Genomic DNA, 22,643 nt, shown 5'->3' on the forward strand with positions numbered 1-22,643 from the left:
AGGTCATAAGGGCCTATACTTCTAAAGGTTGAAAGATTCTTTTCCAAGTAACCACATAAATTATTTGATTTTATCATTATATTCCTCAGGAATCTCTCTTTATAATTCATTGCTTTCTGTATGTACATAAATTCGGATCTTTTTCTTATCTCCATATTTGGCTAAGCTGTGGGTACTGCACAGGGTGTGAGCAGGCCTACATACCTTAGGAAAAGCTAAGCCCGTTTCCTTCAAAGAATTAGGAATCATATAGTGTAACTGGACTTAAGATAGAGTACCCAAAATGCCAGGCATTGCGTTTTCCTTCCAAATGGCTGGATTTGCTTGTTTTATTACCATTCTGTGGCTAAGATTCCAGATTTAAATCTTGGATCTATTCCTTTAATTAAATCACTTTCTAAGTCAGTTTATGTTTTCTCAACATTTTTAGTAGTGTCATGTTAACAGGAAAATTTTAAGATAGGATTTACATTTTCAGATACCTATTGAAATATTGTAATGAGAAAAAATATTTATAATATGTAATAGTTAAAAGGAACTTATCTATTTTGCAGATGCCATGCCTGATTAGTAGACAATTATCAAAGCTAATTACAAGGTTCCTGTGAGTTACTTTACAGGCTAGGGAGGAATTAAGTTTTCTAATTATAACTACAATGGTGGACAAGCAGAGATCATTGTTTAGAAAGAAAAAAAAACAACATTGATTTGTTTGTGCTCCTTCCTTGTAATCGTAGTTAGTAGGGGGGAGGTTGCTGTTGCCTCACTCCCTGGACACCTGCCTCTCAACAAAGGATTGTGGTCACCTCCCCACCCCCTACATTTAGATTCACCTTTTACTTGTATGTACCCCCTCAGCTCATTATACAATTCTCCAGGGATCCAATCTCCCTGAGTTAATCACCCCCAGCCTTTTTAAGAAGTTGTTAGATTACCATCTTTTCAAGGAACACACACTTTCTTATGAGGCTTTTAACTTCTTTCCCCTAACTTTTGTTTCCTTATTTCTATTAAAAAGTATAGCTATTGGAGGCTTAATACACTACCTTTAAAACTTTTTGTTGAACTATACATACAGAGACGTGCACCAGTCCTAAGTGTCCAGCTTGATGGATTTTCACAGTAAACGCATCCAACTAACCAGCACCCAGAAGGCCCTGCAACTCCTTCTAGTCACTACTCTCCCCCCACACCTAACACCAGTGTCACCCAACAACAGAGTAGTTTTGCCTGTTATATTTCAGAAAATGGGGAATCGCCTGGTGTGTTCTCTTTTGTGTCAGATACGACTTTTAAAATCAGAATTCCCACAAAAACTTGGACAGTGTCCACATAATATTGAATAATCAGATAAAACATATAAATGTTTAGATCAGCCACAGAACATGAAAATATTTTTTAGTATACTTTTAACTCTGACTTGGGAAAGTACTCTTTGCATTCTATTTCCTTCTTATGAGATATCATCTAAGTTGACCTTTCAACTTAAAATAGGTAGCTAAAGTTACTGTACATTAAGAAGAAAAAAATAATAAAAAGGTAAAAGCCACTGTTTTTGAGTAGGTGGAATAATAGAGTTCCATATGAAATAATAACTGGTAAGAATAACAATAGCTTCCTAATAGAGAAGCAGAAAAATATGAAGCTGACTTCCTCGGCAGTTATCTTTTCCAGTTATTTCTCACTTACTATTTTAAAATAGAAAATAGCATAATGGATATATAGGAATGAGTTGTCTTTTTCTATAATTGCTGTATTGCAGGTGTCCAAGATAGGTTGGATTAAAAAGGCTTATTCATCTTATCAACTCTGCCTTGTCTGATTTGCTTTGATTTCAGAATTACTTAAGATCTAATAAGATACCCTGGAATATAGGCAGCTTGATTGTAAATTATTTACATATGTTTTTCCCCTAATTATAATCTGTTAAGTGCCAATTACCCCCACTCCTCAAATCTAAAACAATGTTTCATTTCCCCATTGAAGCAAACTACCTTAGTCATTCTTTGTAAGGAAGTGAAACATGTGATTAAGATTTTTTTTTCTCTATCCATGGGACTTCCAGGGAGAAGTTTTTAAAAATTAAAATACTGAATAGCCTACAGCCAAGTGTACCTTATGTAGAATGTGGAAATTGTTTTGTTCAGAAATCACTTCGCATACTGATACAGTGTGCATATGCTATTCAGTGGGCCCCCGACATGGAGGGGCTACACCTGGCCACTGGGCAATGTCTGTATCTTTGGATTTTAGGGCCACTTTAATAGACTGTTGGTACCCAGTAAATACGAAGTGATGTAATATTTGACATACTTAACAGAAAACAATAGTGAGTTCAAAATATTGTAAAATTTTTTCATCTATTTTAAAATTGTGTAACTCACCAATAAATTTGAACAGGCAGTTATTAAATATAATTAAATTGTAGGCATTCTCACATGGAACAAAGGAAAGCAGTCTCAGCAAGTGAACAAGAGACTAGTGAGACAGCTAAAGAAAATTTCATTGGGGTGAGGGGTGGATTTTAGAAGTTTCTTTTAAGCACTGACTTCTAGAAGAACAATACAAGCATACGTGAAGTATAACATGCCTTTAAAAACAAAGACAAATGCTTATCTATAGTGGCTTCCTTTGTCCCAGAGTATACTTGTTTTAAGCAAGGGCGTGCGCATGCTTTTACCACCTAGACCATACTTTTACTAAATTTGGTTGGAATTTCAGGCTTCTTTGGACCTTCCACCTGTAGGGAAAACTTAAGCCTAGGAAGTAGCAATAGAACATCAACACAATACAGTTGTATTATATGGTTATTGAAATCTTTTATTAAAGTATTGTCTTTAAGTTTCCTACGACTCTGTTGAAAGCAATTAAAATCAGATGACAAACAGCCCCCTAAATTTGGTTAGAGCTTTATTCTTTTTTTTTTTTTTTTCTTTTAAGTAAGCTCCGTGTCCAGTGCAGAGCCCAACATGGGGCTTGAACTCACAACCCTGAGATCAAGACCTGAGCTGAGATCAAGAGTTGGATGCTTAACCAACTGAGCCACCCAGGCTCCCCTAGAGCTTTATTCTTTAAAGCACTTTTAGCCTGATTTCATTTGATTAGAACAACACCCTGGTGTTGGTCTACTCTGACTGCCATAAGCAAATTCCATAGACTGGGTGGCTTAAATAACAGAAATTTATGTGTCATAGTTCTGGAGGCTGCAATTCCAAGATCAGGGTGCCAGTCAATATGGTTTCTGGTGAGGGCTCTCTTACTGGCTTGTAAATGGCCTCTTTGTTGCTGTGTCTTTATATCCTACTTTCCTTGGTGCCTGTGCATGGAGATAAACCTCTCTTCCTCATCTTAATAAGGCTACCAATTCTATCAGATTAGGACCCCACTCTTGTGATCTTATTTAACCTTAATTACCTCCTAAAAGGCTTATCTCCAAATACTTCAACATATGAATTTGGGGGGCACACAATTTGGTCCATAACAACCCTTCTGAAGTAGCTAAGAGATAACTCAGCATATCTAAGGTATATTTCTAAGGTTAGAAAGCTAGTAAGATTTTACAACTAAGGTTCAAATAGTTACTTTTGCCCAACTCCACGCTGCCTTCCTTAGTTACAGGTATAGTTTATCTGACAAAAAAATTCCCTTTCACAAAATAGAGGTCACTAGTTAATCACAAATAATTATCAAAATCAATTCTATGGTTTTTGCTTGTTCAATGTTTGTGGAAAATAGGATAGATTTTGACTGTTAAGGCTTATAAGAAGTGGACTATTAGGTAGCCTTAAAACTGCTGTCAAAAGTGGTAAAATGAGTTTTTAAATGGTAAGTAAAGTAGAACTGTAGTCCCCAGGCTGGAGTTGTCTTTTCAGCATTCTTCATGGTTATGATTAAAGTATCAAATTAAGCATCTCTTTATATTTTACAGAAGGTGATCTAAGAAATACGGGACCAGTAGATGCTCAAGTATATCTTGAAGAAATGTGTTGGAATGAAGGTTGACATTTTTTCTCTTGACTACAGTAGAGAAAAATATTAGAGATTTTCTTTAAGAAGAAAAACTCTCATGGCATATTTGGTAATCTTAAAAAATAGAATAGCTTGGCCATATATATATATATGTATATATATATATGTATATATATATATATACATACATATATATATATACATATATATATATATATATATATATATATATATATATATAGTGTTTGTAAGAATATTTTTGTTTCATTCTAAAGGTCCATTATTGACCCATTTCCAGTTCTGTTATTTTATTTTATTTTTGAGAGAGAGAGAGAGAGAGAGAGAGAGAGAGCGTGAGCTGGGGAGGGGCAGAGAGGATCAGAAGTGGGCTCCATGCTGACAGCAGAGAGCCCAGTGTGGAGCTCAAACTCATAAACCGCAAGATCATGACCTGAGCCAAAGTCGAACACTTAACTGACTGAGCCACCGAGGTGCCCCTCCAGTCATTTGTCTATTCTAATTAGATGTTAGGTACATAAAGTTTCATGAGATTTTCTTTTTTACATGATTTGTGTTTTGCTTTACTCCCCACTAGTGTAATAGGGAAAATAATTTTTTCCATCCTCCTGTGTTGATATTTGAGATGAATTCCTATTAGAATTTTTATTTTTGTTTCTTTATATGGAATCACAAACTGTCAAGGCAGGGTTCCTAATACTACACTCTCCTGCTTGGAACTTGGTTTTTTACCCACCATGAAGTCGTTCTTTTTCCCTTTTCTATTATTAGATTTTTTAAACAAATCTAATTTCTCTACTCTTCTGATAGCTTTGTGAATCACTCTGGTTAGACACTGTGAAGTTCCTTCTACGTTCATGTTTCTCTGGACAAGTGAAGAAAATCTTACTAATTCCTAGAATGTTTATATACTTTATTCCTAACACTTTATTGTTTAGCCTGGGGTAAAAATTCCCTAGGGGTTTATAAAAATTTACTAGTGAGTATGGTTAGGTAGAAGATAAATAGCTCATCCTTCCTGAAAACAAGTTTACTGGAATATTTTTTTTAATGGCAAATTTTTGACTTCATGCTCTTAGATGGGTCACAGGCTGTTGACTTAGGAGGAGAGTCATGTTTCTGCCTATAGGCCGCTGTGCTCCTGAAGTGCCAAATGAAATCATAGTGTATAAATTCTCATTTGCAGTGAATGATTGGGAAATTTGAGGTTTTGTGTACCTGGGGCTCCCAGGAGTTAATAATGGTTTCATCAGAGTAAACGAGAGAACTGCTATGAACACACTAGTGACATAGGATCTGGTGAAAGACTTCTTTTAGTTCATGGAGGGGACAGACTAAAGCATGTCATTTATCAAGGAGACCTGCCCAACTAAATTTATGTTTTGAAAATATAGTATTGGTACCTCATCAGTCAGTATTGGGTGTATGTGTGTTTAATCTCTTATTAGACAAATTCTTCTTGCTGCAGTTGATTTAATTAATATATTTTGTTTCCTAATGATTCCTGAGAATATGAAATAGCCAAACTGGTTTTTGTAACTTTTCCTTCAGTAGCCTTTTAAAAATATGAATAATATTAGATTTTATTTTAAATGAATATGGGTTGGTTGTTCAAACATCTGTTCAGTCAACAAATACAATGAGTTTTCTGATACAAATATAAAAAAACAAGATATTAAAGGGAAATGTACAATATGAAATCGTCAAGTTATAAATGTGTCACTGTCCTTGGGATTCCCTTAAATAAACTGGACAGTGCAGAAGATATAGAAGAATCCTAACCACAGCCAATGAATCAGTTATAAGAAGCTACAGTGAATCTTAAAAGTATAAGACACACTTTGACACTTATTTCAATTAATGTTTGTTTTTTTTATATATAAAGATGGAAATAATCCTTATTGTTGAGAGATAATCCTTAAGAGAACATACTGAGCAGCCAACAGCTGCATGAAGCTGTTATTTTTGCAAGAATATTAAAAACCAGTAATCTAAGTTCTGCAATTGAATTTGCAATTTCGAATTGTTCTTTGCAATTGAAAAGAGCATTCTTGACAGATGCAGTTCAATACCAAGTGTGATCAACTGGGCAAATAAGAAATCGAAGATTCCTTCATAGCCATTTTCAGAATAGCCTTGGAAAGTGAAGATCCCGAGGAGGAGAAAAGTGGATGAAGCCCTACATGGTAGACATAGCCACATTACCATCTTCTTGACCCAAGGACAGTATGAAACAGTGCATTTTACTATGCTTAAAAGGCATCCCTAAAGAACTGTTGAGGGAGTGAAGTTAACCTTTTCCCCTTAGAGTTAGTCTGTTTCACAACTTGGTCATTTTGCCTTCAATGTATTTAAATGGTTTCTGTGAAGATATCACTTTGTTAAGTGATAGAATAATACAAGAAGAAACGTAACAAGATGTGAATTTTTAGTGAGCATTAACATTTGGAATCCTCTATAACAAAACTCCACAGTAGCCCATGGTGGCCTCTGCATCATTTACTGAGCGCCTGTCACCTCAGATTGTTTCTCAGTGTTCACTGAGGTGGTAAAAAAACAAGAGGGAGATTTAGCTTAAGAAAACCCTTGGTTAGAGTATGTACAGTTTTAGACAATTTAATAATGAAACAATTCACTTTGAAAGCATGCTCTACTACAGTATATATGTTGGCTCAGACAGAAAGGATGTTAGCATTTTAAAATACAAGATCAAATAATTTTGTCTATGGAGAAAAAAGGCATTGTGATGAGAAATAAGGATTGTGTGAATGAATTCATGTTTTCCTTACTGGTAAAAGAAACACGTAAAATTGGCTTATTTGTTTATTTGTTTTTTAAGTAGGCTCCATGCCCAGAATGGGGCTTGAACTCACGACCCTGAGATCAGGAGTCACATGCTGTACCGACTGAGCCAGCCAAGCACCCCAAAAGTTGGCTTGTTAATTTTTCCAAGGCCAAACTTGATTAGAGAATAGAAGGCGGTCGAATTTTTTTTTTTTTTTAGTGGTATATATGATAAGATCTGAGTGTTAAAAATGTTTGAGAACTGAATGAAGATATTTGATATATTTGTAATAAAAAATTTTGGCAGTAGCAGGATAAGGTGATCAATCATTATTTTTCTTTGACAGTCACTTCTCAGTGACATTGAAATGGAATGACCAGTGGATCAGAGATTCTTTCAGTTAAAGGACATAAGCATTTCCACTTGTCAAGAGGACAGATTTAGTGAAATTTCTACCACTGGTAGACTAAACCTTGTGCTGTATGCTCTCTGTTGGGCATCTCACTTCACAGAATTAGTGTGATACTAGAACAGAGAGTATTTAAAATGTTAAACTTGATTAACAGTTAAGTTAGCAGAGTTTTCTCTAAAAGGATATACTGCAGGCAAAAAAGCATGTGGCTTAACAGTAAAACATGTAGAGCTATTTTTCTCTTTCCTTCACAGTAATAATTTGGACAAATAAATTGAGAGGAATGTAAAATTTATATTTTAAAACAGAAAACAGAAGACTTCAAATAAATGTCATGGGTCACCCCTGAGCATCTGCTGTCCCCTCAAGATCTTTGGGGTGCCTGGCTGGCTCACTCAGTTGAGTGTCTGACTCTTGATTTTGGCTCAGGTCATGATCCCGCAGTTCATGAGACCAAGCCCTGAGTTGAGCTCTGCGCTGACAGCGCAGAACCTGCTTGGGATTCTCTCTCCCCCCCTCTCTCAAAGTAAATAAAAATAAAACAAAACAAAAAGATTCTTTGGTAGGTAATTTTTAGAAACATTGCCCCTATATAAGAAATCTTTTCAAGTTCTCATTTAGATACATTTTATACTTACTGAAAATCTTTTTTGGTTTGCAATTTCTGTGACATAAGCTGCATTTTTAAAAAGGTGTTGAAATAGTTACTTGTAAACCTTTGATGCATCATGTTGTTTTCTTTACAGATCACACTTTTTCTCTGAGTTGCCGATGTGGTGGAAAATACAGTGTTTCCAAGGATGAAGCAGAAGAAGTTACCCTGATTTCTTGTGATACATGTTCACTAATAATAGAACTCCTTCATTATGGCTGAAATTGTTCACTAAATGGGATCCTTTAACTCTGTATTCATACATGTTGAAGAGCGCCCATTCAAGTAAATGTATAAAGCTGATAAAAAGAAGCAGGATTCTTTTTTTGTCAGCTCTTTTATTTGCAGAGAAGATAGAAGACTCAAGCAAGGGCCACCCTAGGTTAATAGAAAATGAACTCAGTTATTTATATGTATTTATAATTTATATTTGTAGATCACAAAAAAAAAAGACTTGAATTATAAATTATATTTTGTGAATTCCCATCTGAGAACTTTGTTATTTGGTCCATTTTCTCCTTGGTACAAAATAAGAATTTTCCTTTTCTTCAAATTAGCATGTCTCCTCTTGTTAAGCATCACAGTATCATCATGTTCCTTTATAGTTACTAAGTTTCTGAAGTAACATGACATTTATTTGTGCTCAAGTTATCAGCCTGTTGTACAAGTATCTCAAATTCTCAGGTCATTAGAATTAAATTAGAATCTTTGTGAATAGCATGTGAACCTAGTTGTCTCATAACTAGGACTGGATATGGATATTCATGAAGTTACCTTCAGGAAGGTAAAGTGGCAACTGTGGAAAAGACAGCTTTGGAGTCAAAACACTTGACTCCGGTCCTGGCACTATCTTCCCTGTGTCTTCGTGTGGCTACATTAAAGGGAGTAAGGCTTGAACACTGCCATCTTCAACTTTAAATGTAACTTAGGAAGTGGCAGTTTTTTAAAAAATATTAATTTGAAACAGATGCATTACTTTCCTTTTTATTTCAAAGTCTAAGAGTATTAATGTCTCTGTTTATGAATAGAGAACCACTACATTGCTGGTATGACCAAATGGACTTTTATAATGTTATTATTGATTATAATACACTCTAAAGATTTTATTTTTCTTTGCATTTGATAATCTATGTACAGTATAAGTCAGAACTCATTTTTAAAAAATCTGAGAAATCCTTTTTGGGATCACTGAAACTTCATTACCTAATTTCAAATGAGTGAACCAAGCATGTGACTTAGCAGTTTTTTATTAGGTTGAACTCCTGGTATTTATGATTAGTTTGGACTTACAAGACTAGTTACTACTCTGACTTGTAAATGTAGCGAAAGTATAAGGCATATTCAAGAGATTACTTTCATCATAGCTATAAAACCAAAAGTTCAAAAGTGAGGTTGTCACCCAGGTTTTTCCCCTAAAAATATTTTTATATTTATCATAAAATTTAGAGGACTTACTTTGGATTACATTTTTATCCATATATTTTGAACTAATATAGCTTGCAGTGTGTGTTGCTTATTCTTTACATTTAACAATTAAAAATGACTAAAACTGAAAAAAAAAATTAAAAAAAAAATGACTAAAACTAAATAGCAAATAGTTTATTAGTATGTACATGGTTTCAGTGGCAATGATAAATTCACTTGAATAGGAGAGAATAATGAAATCAAAAGAATAAATGCTTGCTAATCGTCAGAAAATCTGTGGCCATTAGGGCTGTCACGCAGAAATCCAAAATCACTCAGAGGCCAAATCTGTAAAATCAAAATGTGATTGAAGACAATTAATGAAATGTTATATCATCATCATACTCCCTGTTTTTATCCATCTGTTTTCTCTGTGCCATATATGAAATACGTTCTCCTTATTCTTTAGTCAAGAACAAATTATATCAAAGTAAGACTTTAGAAAGTAAACTTGTATGTGTACATGTATTTAAACTCTAAAGTTTGGAACATTGATGTGTTATATCAGTTACCTGTGTATAGTGCGTGAATATAGATGTATAAATATGTGTGTCTGTGTTTTGTTTTACTACCCTCAAATAAAGTGAACCCTGAACCTAAGTATTTGAATATAACATCTGCGTAAGTGCAAAGAATCCTGCAAATTATCCAACCACCCCAAGTATTCATGTGTTGTTCTTCTCACTGCCAGTGAAAATAATAATCTTTCCTGAGTCATACATTTATAACCATGGTAAGACCATTACTTGGTGTACTTAACTGGGATATCCCTGCTTAACAGGTAGTTTGTTTGACTCGACACTGTTCTTCTGTAAATGTATATTAATTTATGCCCAAGGTAAACATATAGTTGTAAAAGTTATATGAGAAAGAATTACATTTTGGAGATTTAAATGAAAGGCGTCTTATAACTAAAGTAGTTTGAATTTTTATTATTCAAACAAAAAATTACTCTTAATTACCTATCTCAGTGGGGAAAGGGTAATGTTTATAGCTCTGAAGGCCAGCAGGTTCCTAAATGTAGTCACTGCTACAGTTAAGTCCACTGATAGCTGAATATTTCAAAGTTCATTTTGAAAGAATTTTTTTTTTCCCAGCTCAGAGAAGAAAGCCTAAATTTTAAGCAGAAAATAATACCTTGAAAAAGATACGTCCTCTTATTAGTCCATATGGAATAGGTCCATAATACCTGGAATCTGTAGAATTCTGTAGATTATCACCTTCTAACCACACATGACCTGTTGGCACCTAGAATTAGAGAAGAAAGCAGCCCCTTTTCAGAAAGAAAAATAAATTTGGGTACTATAAATTGGGTACTAAAAGCGCGTCTTTTTGGTAGTATGGAGAAATGTTTTAAAGTTCTCATTTATAAAATACACACAAACCCTGTGATTTGTATTTTTGCTTTTATCTCTTGCACAATATCTTCTACTGAATATTAGTAAGTAATGTGAAGGTTTCAACATTTTAAAAGATCTTTTTTGCCACATGGTTCCCAAACATTAATTTGTTACACAAACCCCAAACTGAGGTTATAAGAGATCAAAACAGTGTGACAGGGTCATTAATTTAATAGACTTCAAAAGAGGTCATTAGGATGCTGACTGAAAATGTGCCCTCCTGTCTCTATAACAGCATAAGCAGGGCAGCCACTCACTCAGCAACATCCTGGGGCCAATACCAAGGCCAGACCTATTAGAATGCTCATGATGAACTAAATGGTAATTGATTGTGACATCAATTACAAATAATCTCATCATTTTATTGGAGTGGGCTTGTCAGAATTCTAATTAAGATCCCTGTTCTGCTTTTGTACAGGCCATATCTTCAATGCATTATACTTCAATAATGACCATCAAGAACTAGAAGGACCTATTATAAAATCATCAGTTGTAAATTAATGATGGTGACCTTCTACTAAATGAAAGACCCTATCTCCTATATGTCCTGGGCATTAACTGATAAATAACGTTAAGTTTAAATTTTTACTCTGTCAACCATAAGAATATTTAGAACACCTTACTTAAAAAAAAAAATGCCCTCTGTGATATGAAATATACCATATTTAAAAATTACTCGGCAGCAATTATCTTTAAAGTTGCATTTTACAAATTATTTTACAGTTTGTTACTCAGAAAAGTTGAATTATTGACCAGACCAAAATGACCTACTGAGAAAAAATTTCTTTTCACTTTTCTTTTGACTGGCTATTTATTACTTAGGGACCTTATATGAAGAAAAATACTCCTATTGGATTTAATAAGAAATGACTGCAATATTAAAAAATGTTACAAATTACTGTTTTTTAAAGATTTTTTTTAGGGCAGTTACAGGTTCACAGCACAACTGAGAGGAAGGTACAGAGATTTACAACCTATCCCCTGCCCCCACACATACATAACCTCCCCCATTGACATCCCTGATCACAGTAGATTCGTTACACTTGCTGAACCCATATCAACATCATAATCACTCAATGTCCAGACTTAACTTAGGGTTTACTCTTGGTGTTGTACATTCTACGGGTTTGGCCAATGTAGAACATGTATTCATCATTATAATATCACAGAGTGTGTTCACTTTCCTAAAAATCCTGTGTGATCTACCTATTTTTCATTTCTTTCCCCCAAACACCCATGTTGCCTTTTGGAAAAATGAATGTGTACAAGTATATAAAATCTGAATTTCACTTTCCATCAGGAATCATATAATTTTGGAATGTCTTATGCAGAAATATTTGCCCAAAACAAATCAAGTTAATTATTTTCGTGTAGACAGATTTCAATGTTAAATCTACTTGTAGAGAAAGAACAAGTTTCTTGAAAGAATATCAGATACTATAAGATCACTCACTTTTATTAGTGGAACTAGTTATAGGTTCTAGAGTCAAAAGCAAGACTAGTTCCTACCTATATTATAAGTGGATTTATGGCAGTGAAGCTTAATACTGCTCGAGTAGAGAAATGAATCCATCTCAGGTCATAAATGAAAAAGGAACAAAATAGTATATCTGGAAAAGCCATGTGTCATTAACATAGTCTCAAAGTACCACTCTGGGAGAAGCTATAATATAGACATCATTTATGTTTAAATTTCCATAGTTTTTAATATGTGTTTGTTTCTGAGTTCTAAAAAACATAATAAACCAGGATCCAATATATATTCCATTTATCCATGAAGTTTTCCCCAACCTTGCCTGCCCATATCAAATACTCTTGATTGTTTAGAGCACTGATTAAAAAGCCTACCTTGCTTGGGGCCCTGGATTACAACATGTTACTAACCTGCTTGGGTTTTTTGTTAAGTCTACTATCTTATGATCAAACAAGCAAATAGACAGTATTTATGCCATGTTATTTTTTGCAACAACTAAGCCAAAACTGGAATTCCGATATTTGGTGGTAATATTAGTGAGTAGTAATTCTTGTAAAGCACAATCACTTTTGTATGACCTAAGCTTCTTTCAAGTTAGCTAAATACAGTGATGAAGTGTTATCTCTGGTATAACTTAACAAATACAGAAAGGAATATGCTAAGAGAACCCAGAACATATTACCAGAAGCCTATGGAAGACTGTGACCCAGGCTATCTTTACCTAGTCCTTGATCGCAAGGAGTGGAACAAAAGGGAGGGGAGAGTAAAGCAAGCCAGTATGTAATACATGGCTTTCTGGTTTATTTAATTGAAAAAAAAAAAAAAAACCTCATTAGATCCTTAAAACAACCTGTGAAGTACTGTTATTGATAGTTAATAGAAGTAGGTTCAAATATGGGACATGCTAATCCCATTTATCTGAAGCCTATACATTCTAATCCCCATGCATCCACTTACAGTAAAGGACTATCCTCTACATCTCACAGACGTCAATGCTTGATATAAAGTACACAAATCAAGGAAACAACCTCATCACTTATGAGCTCTTTAATACGAGCTTCTCTATAAACAGGAAAACCTCTAAGTGTGGATCTCTTAAAATCAAAGCAGTCACCTTTGCTGACCTGTCAATTACTTAGTCTCCAGTAAAAAAATTCATGATGTTGAAATTACTCCACTTATTTTTGGTATAGAGTGCGATGTACACTTTAAAAATCAATTTTATAGATGTATACTTACATACAGTAAAGGGCACTCCAAGTTTGACACTAGTTTTGGAAGGTGTGCACACCTACATAACTTAATCACAATCAAGATGTAAAAGTTCCCATCCCAGTACCAGGCAACTAATGAGATCCATGACTAGAAACTAGTTTTACCTGGTCCTAAATTTCATATAAACAAGATTGTACATACATACTATTTTGTATCTGGCTTTTGTTCAGCAATTTTTTATGATTAATCTATCTTGTATGTATCAGTCATTCATTCCTTTTTACCTCTAAGTAGAATTCTATTATAAGTCACAATGTTTGCCCATAAATCTACTGATGGACATTTTTCTTTGAAGTTTGGGCCTGTTACAAATAAAGCACTATAAACATTGTGTAAATCCATTTCTTTTCAGTAAATACCAAGGGGTAGAATTTATGGGCCATAAGTGTATGCTTAACCTTAAACTTTTCCAAAGTAATTAAATCATTTTACACTCCTACAGCAATGTATGAATATTCTGGTTGCTCCACACCTTGGTATATTCCTTTAAAATTTTTTTTGCCATACTAGGGGCACCTTGGGGTGCTCAGTTGATTAAGCGTCCAACTGTTTATTTCAGCTCAGGTCATTATCTCACGTTTCGTGGGCTCGAGCCCCACATCAGGTTCTGTGCTATCAGCATGGAGTTGGGTTGGGATTCTCTCCCTCTGCCCCTCCCCAACTGATGCATGTGTGTGTGTGTGCACTCCCTCGCTCTCAAAAATAAACTTATAAAAAATCTTTTTCCATTCTAGTAGGTTATTGGTATCACATTGTGGTTTTCATTTGCATTTCTCTGATGGGCATTTTTTCTTGTGCTTATTAGCATATCTTTTGTGAAATATCTATTAAAATATTTTACTCAGTTTTTAAAATGGGTTTTCTTACTCATTTTAAGAATCCCTTTTTTACCTTGAGTATAAGTCCTTTGACAGGTATTGCAAATATTTTCTCATAGACTAGGATCTTTTCTCCTTTGCAGTCTAATCTATTACAAAGACTATACCATGTTTTCTAAGTTCTAGAAATTTCATTTGGTTCTTTTTTATATTTACAGTTTCTTTCCTCATTATGTTCATCCTCGAGATCCTTAAAAATATTTAGAATTAGTGTTTTAAAGCACATGTCTATTAATTCCATTACTTCTGCCTTTTCTGGATTTAATTGATTTTTCTTCTGGTTACTGGTTACACTTTCAGACTTCTTCACATATCCAGTAATTTGTGATTAAGCTGGACATTCATTTGTTGAGTGGATTTTGTTGTTTCTTTAGAGCGTGCTGAATGTTGAGGGAGGTCTGCTTGTTTTAGGGGAGGCGGTTAAGTTAGCTGTGGATCAGCTTATTCCTTTCAAGCCTCGGTTTTTTAATTTTTTTTAATGTTTATTTATTTTTGAGACAGAGAGAGACAGAGCATGAATGGGGGAGGGTCAGAGAGAGGGAGACACAGAATCTGAAATAGGCTCCAGGCTCTGAGCTGTCAGCACAGAGCCCGACGCGGGGCTCGAACTCACGGACCGCGAGATCACGACCTGAGCCGAAGTCGGACGCTTAACTGACTGAGCCACCCAGGCCCCCCTCAAGCCTCGTTTTTAAGTTTGTTAGGTTGGGTCTATCTCACAGTGTACTCTAAGGGCTACGTTAGGCCTACTACTAAGGCAGGATATTCTGGGATCTCTATTGAATATGCTGAGTATTCAGTGACATCTATCTGTTCTGGCTGGTCAGACCTCCAGTTGCTCTCAGCCCTGTGTGAGCTCTGGGAATTGCTTGGCTCCCCACTCCTTCTTTGCTCAGTTTCTAGGTTTCACCATAAATGGGTACAATTTAGTATTCAGCAAAAGCCAAGAGAACATCTATGGAGATTTATGTTGATCATTCGGTAGCTCTGCTTTCCCAGACAGTTTTATCCATAAGTCCCAACTACTTAAACTTCCCTCTATTCCAGTCTCTGTCTCTTCAGCTCAGCAAAACAACGACCTTTGGCTCAAATTTTACTTCAGTACCTTCTGAAAGGTACCTCCTGCCCTACAGGAGAATGTAGGGACAAGTAAAGGGTTTGCTTTATTTGTTTCTCCTCTCTTAGGAATCTGTCCTGTACTTCCTGCTTCTGCATTCTCTGAGAACAGTTGTTCCACATATTTTGTCCGATTTTCTAGTTATTTATGACAGAACAGCAAATTCAGGATCACTTCATCGTTGCCAAAAACAAACATTCAAATTATCTAATTTTAAAAGTCTGTATGTATAATTTTTCTTAGCATACTTCATAGTAATATGAAGAGAATACTTTTGGTAAGAACTAAAAGTTCTATGTAAGTAAAGTGGCATCTCTCTCCACCTTGCATCCCTTTCAGTTGCATCCCCTGTATGTTTCTGTTTTACCCTTTCCCTTCAAAATCTCTAGAAAAGATTTGCCAAACTCAGCATGTACAAATAAGGAAGCTCAACATGGTATTGCTTGTATCTCAAAATTGGCAAAAGTAGAAATGTTCCTCAGTAGGTAGAGGTTAAGTAAAATATGACTTATTTATATAATAGACAGCTGGTTAAAAAAAAAACAAATAGATTTACATGAAGACAGTGAAAAAAGTTGCAGGGCAATATGTATAAATGTTTAAAGAACCCCACAAAACTTACATGTTTATGAGCAGTATATATTGCTTAATTAAAAAATGCATATAAATCTTCCTCAACTTACCGTGAAGTTATGTCCAAAAAAAACCCATCATAAGTTGAAAATACAGTTGACCCTTGAACAATAGGGACTGGGGTGCCGACCCCCCTCCCACTAGTCGAAAATTCATGTATTCCCTTTGACCTCCCCCAAAACTTAACTACTAATAGTTTTGTTGTTGACGGGAAGCCTTGATGACATAAACAGTCGATTAACACGTATTTTATATACGTATTATACATTGTGTTCTTACAATAAAATAAGGTAGAGAAAAGAAAATGTTCAGAAAAACATAAGGATGAGAAATACATTTACAGTACCATAGTATAAAAAAATCTACGTGTACATGGACCCATGCAGTTCACACCCATGTTGTCTGTTCAAGGATCAACTGTGTTCTAAGTCGAAAAGGCATTTAATACACCTAACCTACCGGATGCCATAGCTTAGCCTACCCTAGTTTAAACAGACAACACATATTAGCCTACACTTGAACAAAAATCACCTAACACAAGCCTATTTTATAATCAAGGGTGACATATCTCAAGTAATTTATTGAATGCTGCACTGAAAGTGAAAAACAGAATGGCTGTATGGTACAGGATGGTTGGATGCAAATGGTCACTTTACCCTCTTAATTTGTGAGGCTGACTGGAAGCTGTGGGTCACCTGCTGCTTCCCAGCACCATGACAGTATCCTACTGCACATCAGCCCAGGAAAATATCGAAATTCAAAATTTGAAGTTCAGTTTCTACTGAATATGTATCGCTTTTGCAGCACAATAAAGTAAAAATAAAACTTAAGTCAAACCATAATAAATCAGGTGCCATTTGTGTGTATATACATATATACACACACACATATATGTATCTTAATATGCCTCGTCCCTTCAGTGATACTTGTACTTTTTGAAAAGAGAACACTGTCCATCACGATGCAGGTTAGGATGAGCTTTGTTCAATTATTATTATTATTTTTTTTTTTTTGCCTTTGATAGTGTAGAGAGGGACTGAACTTCCAATCTATACAGAAGGTTCTGTTTCTTTCTATAGTACAAATAAATGATTGTGATTCGCACTACTGTTACCAGATCTCTGGATAACTAAAATATTAGCCTAGCTAAGAACTCATTTATTTAAATAAACATAAAGTACAACACATTTTTGGTATGGGTCCAAAACTTAAAACTTGACCTTTCTGGTATAGACTGAGAAAAGAAACAGAACAAAAATTTTCTAACCCCAAACACAGTTATTATCTGTGGGATAACCTACTGTTTATCACTAAATTGGATATTCAAACCAGTTAAGAGAAAAAAATCCTATAGCAATATTATAATAAAATATTAATAGATAAAATGGTAGTTTAAAATGTATTTTAAAAAGAGCTATTATAACTTTGCAACTAAAGTAGTAAGGACACCAAAAAACTCATTTATAATAAGTGTTTGCAAATTACCAAAAATGGAAATCCCTAATTCCATCCATGCCTTTGTTCGTTACTTCTCATAACCAAAACTGTAAATGGTTAGATTACTTTTCCTGTTCATACCTTTGTAAATCTGCCATACCAACTTGAATGAATTTGTGAAGCTGAGTAAGAATATATGAACATGTTTACAATGAATACCACATAGAAATTTTTACTTGGGCTCTAATCTGAATTTTCCCAGGGCTAACTTTTAAAGCATTGAAAGAACCCTTAAAACATTCTTGTTTTTCCTTTCTACGTCAGAGGTTTACTTCCTGATGTATGATAAAACCTAATCTCAGGGCTGGACAAAAGAATCAAGCCTCTAGTTCTTAGCTGTACTTACTGAGGTCTAGTTAAGTGCCTCCTTTATAGTACAAGCAACAAATGTAATTGCCTCATGGCCCGCGGGTGTCCATTTAACAAAAGAGGCTTTGTGAACCAACCCACAGGTGTTACTTTTCTGGATTCAAGTGAAATCTGATGCAAGAGTCCACAATATCAAATAACACATTTACTAAATAGCAATCAAACTCATTTATTTAAGCAAAAAATATCTAATTAAGAAAAAGTTCCAACTGAAGAATATTTGTATGTCTGGCCTTTCAAAAGTTTCAAGAAACAGAAAACCCTAATAATAGATTCATTGTTAATTAACCCTTTTTGGTGGGATATTTTATAATCTACAGGCAACAAAGGTAGGGTATGCACTGGCCTGCTACTACTCAAACCTCAGTAAGCTTTCTAAAACGACTATAAATGAAAAGGAAAACAGTAGTTATTAAAGAAACAAACAAAAATCATAAAGGCAAGGAAAGGGACAAAGTTTTAGAAATCCTTTTTTTGACATCATTTTTTCCTTTTCCTGAATTATAAAGGAAAAGGAGAGGTACACACATCTTATGAAAGCAGTCAGATAAAGCCTTATTTCTTTTTGGCAAAAGTAAATGGGGTAATACATCAGTTAACACTTTAATCTTAAGAGTATGTAATTTTCCACATATATTTTCAAGATTTTGTTTTGGGTCTCCTGGAATGATAAATGTGAAATATAAAAATGTACAATTTCCCTACCCTGGAAAAAAGCCCATATGATGAATGTACATTTCATTTCACATGTCATTTCACTCTAACAATTAATGCCAAAAAATTGTTTTTTATGTTACTATCTTCCAGTTAAGCAGGATCAAGTCAAATTACTATATACCATTATGTGGCTAATGCATATTCTGTTTAATCATGACTTATATAACCAAAACATAGCCATGGTAAGATGCTGTGCATACAAGCTACTAGGGAGAATATTGGGAAATGAAATAATTATATAGTTCTAAAAGAACTTCATAAAACCCAGTATTAGTATGATTCATGCAAAAGCAAAATTAGAAACATCATCAATAATTATTGGAGTTTATGCTCCCTATAACACCAACAAAAGCTATACACAAAGATATGTATGTCAGAAAGTGAAGCACTGAATCCTCTAGGAGGCCATCAAGTAGAAGAGCTTTTGATAACACAAGGCAGAGAAAACATGATTAATTTTAATTTCGAAAAATGGGAGTCTCAACTGCCAGTTACGAGTATCTCTGAAAGCCAAACTCAGAAACAGTTTCACAAACATTCTATTTTCATGGACATTCTCCTTGGCACAACTTCTTGCCCACGTTTGTCTACCTGGAGTCCTGATGGTGGTACTCCCAAATGCTAGATGCCTGACAAAGGGATTAACATTTGTAAGGACCAGGCATGAAACAGTTAACACACTGATTATTTCAGTGGGTACTATTTCTGGGCAGTCCTGCTTCTTTTTCTCCCCATTTAAATGTTCACTTATTACTCTTCTATCTGCATCATTCATGGAGACTGTTATTGTTCTTCCCTACTTAAAAATGTGCCACGTTGGGTTCATTAGCCAATTATCACCAAAGAGGAATTTCACAGAAGTTCCAATAGGCTATAGCTCCAGGTTGGAGTAATGATGGGGGATGCTTATTGAGCATCTGCTTGCTGAATAGGTTTAGAGCTTAATCTAAGACTTGACTTGCTCATTCTCATAGCTATTGCAAGCTAAGCTCCGCAAGTACTTAATACCTCCATCCAGCCTGAAGAGGAATTTCTGATGGGCTGTCTCAGCACAGTGGTTAAAAGATACAGTCTACAGAACAAGAGTCCTGAGTTCAAAATGTAGCTCTGCCACTTACTAGGTTAAGTACCTTAGGCAGGTTATTTAAAACTCTTCTATATAACTAAGACTAATAAATACCTTACAGAAATATTTCAGAGAACCAAATGAAACAATACATAAGGCTCCTGGCACCCAGTTAGCACTCACTAATTATTAGCTACTGTGTTTATCAGCTGCCCCACCTGCTGGTATGAATGGTGTCTGGTGGGCTTTCTTCCTAGTTTCCTAAACAGTTTACCCAGTTCTCTGCAAAGTGAAATTCAGTTTTTAAGGACTACCATTTTTATTTTTTCAACAGGCATCTTAAGCAATGTTTATTAAATACCAAATGCTTAGGCTCTTCCTTGTGAAGCTTTCACTTCTTTGCAACTGTATACCAACCAGTCAGAAGGTACACAGTGGGGGAAGGTGTTGGGACTAAAGCCAACAAACATGCCTTTTCCATCCAACTACTAACCCGGCCTGACCCTGCTTAGCTTCTGAGATCAGACAACAAATATGCCTTGCCATCCTAGCCATCTAGTATTAATGTCCCAATCCTATAGTATTGTTTTTCTAGGACAATAGATTATTTTGCTCTTCTTTTTTGTTCTATTTGTAAAATAATGTTACCTGTTTTGCTTTTGGATTAGTACTTAAAAGAAGCATTTCAATTCTCATTTCAAGACTATCTCTGTAGCTTCATTTTAATACACCCTACTGTACACTCTGGTTCTCATATTTCAAAAGATGAGCCTAACTTAATGAAACACAGGGTATTTCAGAGAGTAGTAGAATGGAGTGGTAAGTATGTAAATAATGAATTTTCTCATTCTCTGAGAAAAGTCTAAACAGTTGGCAAACCAGATATATACATACTGTGCAAAGCATGTACTATTATGTTTCCACCAAAATTTTTATTCCTGGGACTTCAAATAATTCTTCCCGAAGTCAAAACTCATCCCTATATGGATTTACTCCTATAGATGAATGAATAGAGCTTTTTTCCATTTTCTATGGCTCCCATACATAAGTACTTCATATAGAGACTGGCTAAGAAATCTGATTCAACAGCTGAAATGGTATAAGAAATAGAAAATCTGGGGTAGAAAAGAGTCCATACTCCAAAGAAGAAATAATTACAATGAAATATGTAGATCTTGTTGTATTTGATGTTACCAATGCCTTAAAAAAACACACAAAAGGCATTATGTTACATGTTTTTCTTGACAGATAATTCTTCCACTTGTGTTTTATTCATCAAAACCACAACTCTAATGCACCATACCTTGGAAGGTATTTAAAATGAAACCTAGCTTTGTGAATACAAAATTCCAAGTTAGACTAGTGGACGACAGATGACATTTTTTGTAACGATGTAGTAAGGTACAAAGAGGAGAATAGCTGGAGATCTTTAAAAAGTAAGATTTATCTCTGAGGGCTGAGAGCACCAAAACATTGTTTTAACTAAGAGATCATGAGAATACACTGTGGACATTCAGGAGGGAATTGTATAATACCCAAATGTCATTCTAGGAAAGCACTTGCGTTTTTTTCCCCACTTATAATAATTTAGCTGCCACTGTATTCATTTAAAATAAAGTCTCTCTTAGGCTTATTAGACAGGCTATATCTTGTCTCCATTTCCCAAATTAACATGTCCCCCCAGAATCTCCTAATGTACCATCTACCCTCATTGCTAAAACCAGAAATCTGGCTCCATTTTAAGCCCTTCAGTTCCATTTCTTCCAGCATCCCATCCAGTCTAGATATTTCCTTACTCTTTCTCCAAACTTTGTACTGCTTTCCATTCTTAATGTTATTATCTTAATTATGTCTTACAACCTATTAACTGGTCTCTCAGCCTCCAGTCTTTCCTACTCCAAACTTTCCTCTATTAATCTATACTAATATCGGAGCGACTTTTTATTTTTTCCAAGAATTTAATAATATTGGGTTTTTTTACACAAACTTTACTTTAAAGTTTTTATTTTAAGGGTGATTTTAAAAAAACTATCTGATCATGTTATTTCCCTGTTTGAGACACAAGGAACTGAGTGCTGTTTACCTTTTCATTTCTTTTCACTACCCACCCCTCCCCACTGTATGTCCCAGACAGGAGAACTTACTTTTTGGCAGATGCCCAAAGCACAATGATATACTCTCCCTTCTAGACCTTATGAATATGCTGCTTGCTTTGGTCAACTCCTACTGATTCTTTAGAATTTCAACTCAAGCTTTACTCCCCTGCCTGTCTGGAAAAATCCTATCAATCCCAGTCTAAATAAATATCGTCTTGTGCCTTATCATAGCACCCTATATATAATTCTATTTCATCACATTGTAATTCCTTGTCTGCTCTTCCAATCTGGCTATAAGCTTCTAGAGCTATACTGTCCATTTTGGTATCCGCAGTAACACATGTGGCCTTTTAATTTTACAAATTATATAAAATTCAAATTCAGTTCCTCAGACACACTAGCTATGTGTCCTGTGCTCAGCAGTCACATGTGCCTAGTGGCTACCATACTGGACAGTGCAGATCTAGAATATTCCCACTTTGCAGAAAGGTCTATTGCACAGCACTGAAGGCAGAGACTTAATCTACTTTAACATAGTTCTGGCCCTCAAGTAAGTGCTCAATAGCACTTAGTTATGGAATTAATAAATACATAAATAAATAAAAGTAAAAGGAAATTTGTGAAGTTAATGTCTGGCAAATTTTGCCTGCCACTATGGCTTGCTGAGGACCACTTACGTCTTCTCTACCAACCCACCTCCCCAACTCCCAAGTCCAGTGCTTCTAGCTGCTCTGGAGCACAGCCTCATTAAAGAAGATGCCTAAATGCTGGGATTGGTTTGCGGTTAGGTACTACATTTGCATTTAGGGTTAGAAATCCAT

At 35.0% G+C, this 22,643-nt stretch overlaps 2 protein-coding genes across 13 annotated transcripts in view; one reads left to right on the top strand and one right to left on the bottom strand.

Annotated features, from left to right (window-relative positions):
- DNAJC24 (DnaJ heat shock protein family (Hsp40) member C24) overlaps positions 1–8,325 on the top strand; it is a 55,164-nt gene extending 46,839 nt beyond the window's left edge. For 2 of the 3 annotated variants that reach the window (XM_045484861.1, XM_045484860.1), the window contains exons 4-5: positions 3,929–3,999; positions 7,930–8,325. In XM_045484861.1, coding sequence (XP_045340817.1) covers positions 3,929–3,999; positions 7,930–8,058 — 200 coding nt within the window. In that variant the 3' untranslated portion in view covers positions 8,059–8,325. The remainder of the gene's footprint in view (positions 1–3,928; positions 4,000–7,929) is intronic. The other variant, XM_045484862.1, reaches the window with a different exon arrangement.
- Positions 8,326–9,420: 1,095 nt separating this feature from the next.
- The window catches only part of IMMP1L (inner mitochondrial membrane peptidase subunit 1), an 81,774-nt gene continuing 68,551 nt past the window's right edge, over positions 9,421–22,643 (bottom strand). For all 10 annotated transcript variants that reach the window (XM_045484864.1, XM_045484869.1, XM_045484868.1 and 7 more), the window contains 2 exons: positions 10,438–10,548; positions 9,421–9,588 (listed from right to left, as the gene is read on the bottom strand). In XM_045484864.1, the coding sequence (XP_045340820.1) occupies positions 9,520–9,588; positions 10,438–10,548 (180 nt within the window). In that variant the 3' untranslated portion in view covers positions 9,421–9,519. The remainder of the gene's footprint in view (positions 9,589–10,437; positions 10,549–22,643) is intronic.

Source organism: Leopardus geoffroyi, chromosome D1 (genome assembly GCF_018350155.1).
Source record: "Leopardus geoffroyi isolate Oge1 chromosome D1, O.geoffroyi_Oge1_pat1.0, whole genome shotgun sequence".
In the NCBI taxonomy this organism is placed as follows: domain Eukaryota; kingdom Metazoa; phylum Chordata; class Mammalia; order Carnivora; family Felidae; genus Leopardus; species Leopardus geoffroyi.